Source organism: Echinops telfairi, unplaced genomic scaffold, assembly GCF_000313985.2.
Source record: "Echinops telfairi isolate 266 unplaced genomic scaffold, ASM31398v2 ScPeMD7_7412;HRSCAF=8450, whole genome shotgun sequence".
NCBI lineage: Eukaryota > Metazoa > Chordata > Mammalia > Afrosoricida > Tenrecidae > Echinops > Echinops telfairi.
The window spans coordinates 13,653,498-13,657,173 of NW_022111312.1; the positions used below are offsets into that span (position 1 = coordinate 13,653,498).

At 43.1% G+C, this 3,676-nt stretch overlaps 1 protein-coding gene across 1 annotated transcript in view; it reads right to left on the bottom strand.

Annotated features, from left to right (window-relative positions):
• Positions 1-3,676, bottom strand: part of MPHOSPH9 (M-phase phosphoprotein 9) — a 52,521-nt gene that overhangs the window by 23,058 nt on the left and 25,787 nt on the right. The window contains exons 9-12 of the mRNA XM_045296723.1: positions 3,454-3,579; positions 2,830-3,290; positions 2,353-2,508; positions 1,107-1,194 (exon numbers count right to left, since the gene is read on the bottom strand). Coding sequence (XP_045152658.1) covers positions 1,107-1,194; positions 2,353-2,508; positions 2,830-3,290; positions 3,454-3,579 — 831 coding nt within the window. The remainder of the gene's footprint in view (positions 1-1,106; positions 1,195-2,352; positions 2,509-2,829; positions 3,291-3,453; positions 3,580-3,676) is intronic.

The window sequence follows — 3,676 nt, forward strand, 5'->3', positions numbered from 1 at the left end:
CTTCTCCTCTCCTCTCCTCTTCCGTCCTCTCTCCACTCTCCTGTCTTCTGTCCTCGCTCTCCTCTCTTCTCCTCCCTCCTGCTCCTCTCCTCTCCCTCCTCTCTCCTCTCCATGATCTCCTCTCCTCTCCCCTCTTCTTCGCCTCTCTCCTCTCCTCTCTCCTCTGCTCTCTCCCCCCTCCTCGCTTCAATACTCTCTCCTCTCTCCTCGCCCCTCATCCCTGCTCCTCTTCTTTCCTCTCCACACCCCTCTCCTCTCTTCTCTCCCCTCCCCTCATGTACCCTCTTCTATTCTCTTCTCTCCTGTTCTATCCTCCCCTCTCCCCTATATTCTCCTCTCTCCTCTCCTGTGTCTCTTCTCTCCTGTCGCTCCTCATCTCTCTTCTCTCTTCTACCCTCTCCTCTGTCCTCTCTCCACTCTCCTGTCTCCTCTCCCCTCTCCTCTCTACTGCATTCTCTCCCCCCTCTACCCCCCTCTCCACTACTCTACCCTCTCCTCTCTCCTGTCTCCTCTATTCTCTACTCCTCTCCCTTCCTCTCGCCTCCCCTCACCACTCCCCTCTCTTCTCTCTCCTCACCACTCTATTCTACGCTCTCCTCTCCCCTTTCCTCTCCTCTCTCCTCTCCCGAAAGAAAAGAAACATTTAAAAAAGAAAGTGGACACAGGCAGACACTAAAGGCCAGCGCCTATCTGATTCCACTCAGAGGAAATGCCCAGAAGGGGTTAATCCAGAGACTGCAGATTTGTGATTGCCAGGGGCTAGGGAAGAGCGACTGCTAACAGGTCCAGGGTTACTTTTGGGGTGAAGAAATGTACTGGAATTAGATAGTGGGGATGGCTGCACAACACTGTGAATACACAGAAGACCCATGGAACTGTTATACTTTAAAGGAGCAAATTTCAGGGTATATATATATATATATATATATATATTGTACCTAACACAACATAAAGAGTAAACTCTGTCATGAGATGCCAATAGCACTCACAATAAAAACTGCCTTAGCGATAAGACAGCTAAAGGCAGGAATGCCGTAACCAATGTTATCCAACCAGGGATTTGTCTCCCAAGCGCAGTCAGCCCTAGAGCCACACAGAGCACTCACCGCTTCTATTTCCAGCAGGCTGTTCTTGCTTTCCAGTGTTCTCACGCGGCTCGCAGCTTCACTCAGGGCACTGTCTAATTGGCCACATCTGAAAACCAGAGAGCAAAACTAAACAGTGAAGGATAAAAAGTTTTTCCCTTAAAAAAGAAAAAAAGTCACATCAATCTAACGCATTCTTTAATACAGAGCATCCAACGCATTCGCCAAAGCCCACTACGACTCAGGATGCCATTTTATACAATACAGACCAGTAAACCACAGCATGGAATCTAGAGGGAAAATCAGGTTTCAAAACAATCATGGCCAGATTCCCCAAGAATGAAGGAAAAAAAAAATCTATATGAAAAGATAATGGAATCTTTTCCACCGACTTTTTATTTTGTCTTCCTTTCCTTCCCCCTAACCATCAAAGTCTGCTTATTCTGGTGTGGAAACCATTTTTCTTGCTTTTTTCCTTTTCCAGTAGTGGTCTCTACACTATTTGTCCCTATTGGACAAATGACTGGCCTGAGCATATCATCTTCCAAATTCACCCAAGTGACGGAATGTATGACATACATACAATTGAATATGGTATATCCCTAAAGAAAAGTGATAAAACTGGCCACGAACGTTTTGAAGCCCCTTGGAATACATCCTGATATTTGCATAAAGCTTTTTAGAAAGAGGTGCAAATACTTTGCTATTAAAACTAGTTAAAGCATCTAATTGTGTAAATGGTTCTCTCTAAAATATGTGGAAAGCCATCACTAATATAAGGAAGGCCACTCCCAGTGCTTTGTGTTTCTAAGACTTTGAATGAGCTCACTGCCTATACAGGTTCATGACATACACTATTCCTAATGTTGTATGTGTCTAGGTATTAAAAAATACCTGCAGTACGGTATCAGTCCCAGACCAATCAAGGAGTCCCGAGAGCTAAGTGACATTGCCCTCCACACACAAAAATGTGCAACCCTTTTATTATTTTGCCTATATAAAACAAACCAACACCCTCAGTCACTAGTGTATGATGGGGGCTTCAAAAGTTCAGGGAAAAATGAAATTGAAAGATGTCATTTTTTTCCACAATTTTTTGAGGCCCCTCATATTATACATGGATGGTTTAAGTCCTTGTAAACATAATTACTTAGCCAAGCATCGCTCTGTGTTAAAATGTGCTGGTATTCCAGTGTCTGACCATCATGATATGTAATATAAACAGACTGGAGAAATGTCAGATTTACAGCTCAAAGTGAACTTATACCTGTCTACAAGGATCTGATTGGCTCTCTTCCACTCTTCAACTGCGGAATTCTCCTTTACTTCCAGTTTCTGTTTCAAGCTACTTATTTCTGATTCATAATAAGCTCGAAGGTCTGCTATGTGTCGCGAGTGCTTTTCTTTCAGGTTCTGCCTCATCCTGGCGGCAAGAGGAAAAACACATTTGAGGAAGACAAGGCCTGCCGCTCCATCCCTTGAAAGCATACCAAGAACACAATCATTCTCAGAGGCAAAAACACAGCCATGTGTCCCATGCACACCCACAGAAAGCAGCACAGATTAATTCGCAGCAAGTTGACAACTAATAAAGATTTCATAAAGAAACAGATTATTTTTACAGTCCTTATTTAAAATGCTGCATAGCTCCCTTTTTAAAGATTATGCACATTATTACAACTCACTAAGACATATGCAAACAGAAAATCTAAGAACATTACAAGCTATTCACTGAAATACATACTTAGACAATATCACAGGATCTTCCAAGGAAGTCAATGAAATGCATTCTGGGACACTGTTGGCTGTACCTGGAAGCTGGGACTGACTGACTGAGGCTGATGCTACCATGACAGGGCTCTCCTCATCTACGGTGTTGACTGAGATGTCATTGCTAGTAATGGTATACACTGAAGGGAATGTGGAACTGGTCCTACTTTCATTTTGGAATGCATGACTTTTCCAAGAGTCCATTGGGGAAGTTTTCATGTCTGAAGGGTACTTTGGGAACCCCGATAACTGAGATGCGATATTGCTTGCTTGTGAAAACGAGTCTATGTCAGAGTGGCTAGAAACACTTGGCTCTAGGACAGAGTCTGGTGAGAAGGAAACTCGGTCATCCAGCATGTTCACAAATCCACGTGGCGGAATCCCTGACATCTGCTGATTTGGCTTCATGTGTAGCGTTGGGTCCAGAGTCAGTACCTAGAAAGAAGTCAGAGCACAGTAAGATTTCTCTCCTCGTACTCAGTAGTCTTTGTTTTTCAACAAGGAGGCTTTAAGTCTCCAAGAGGGAAGGAGGATGCTCAAATTAAAAGGTTAGAACCATGACTTTCGTATCTACTTGGCAGAAAGCTGATAACTTTACCTCAGGTGGATGGCTTGAAGTGGAAGCAGAGGTGAGATTCCTCTCAGGTAAATGCTGGCTTTCCCTTTGTTTTTTATCATAAATATCCTTCAGTGATGGTAGCTTCATCTCATTACTAGTGTTAGACTTAAAGATATGAAACAAAATTATTATTTCAATGATATTATCAGCTATGAAAACAACTTTACTGATACCAAGCTCAGCATTCTTTAAAAAAAAAAAA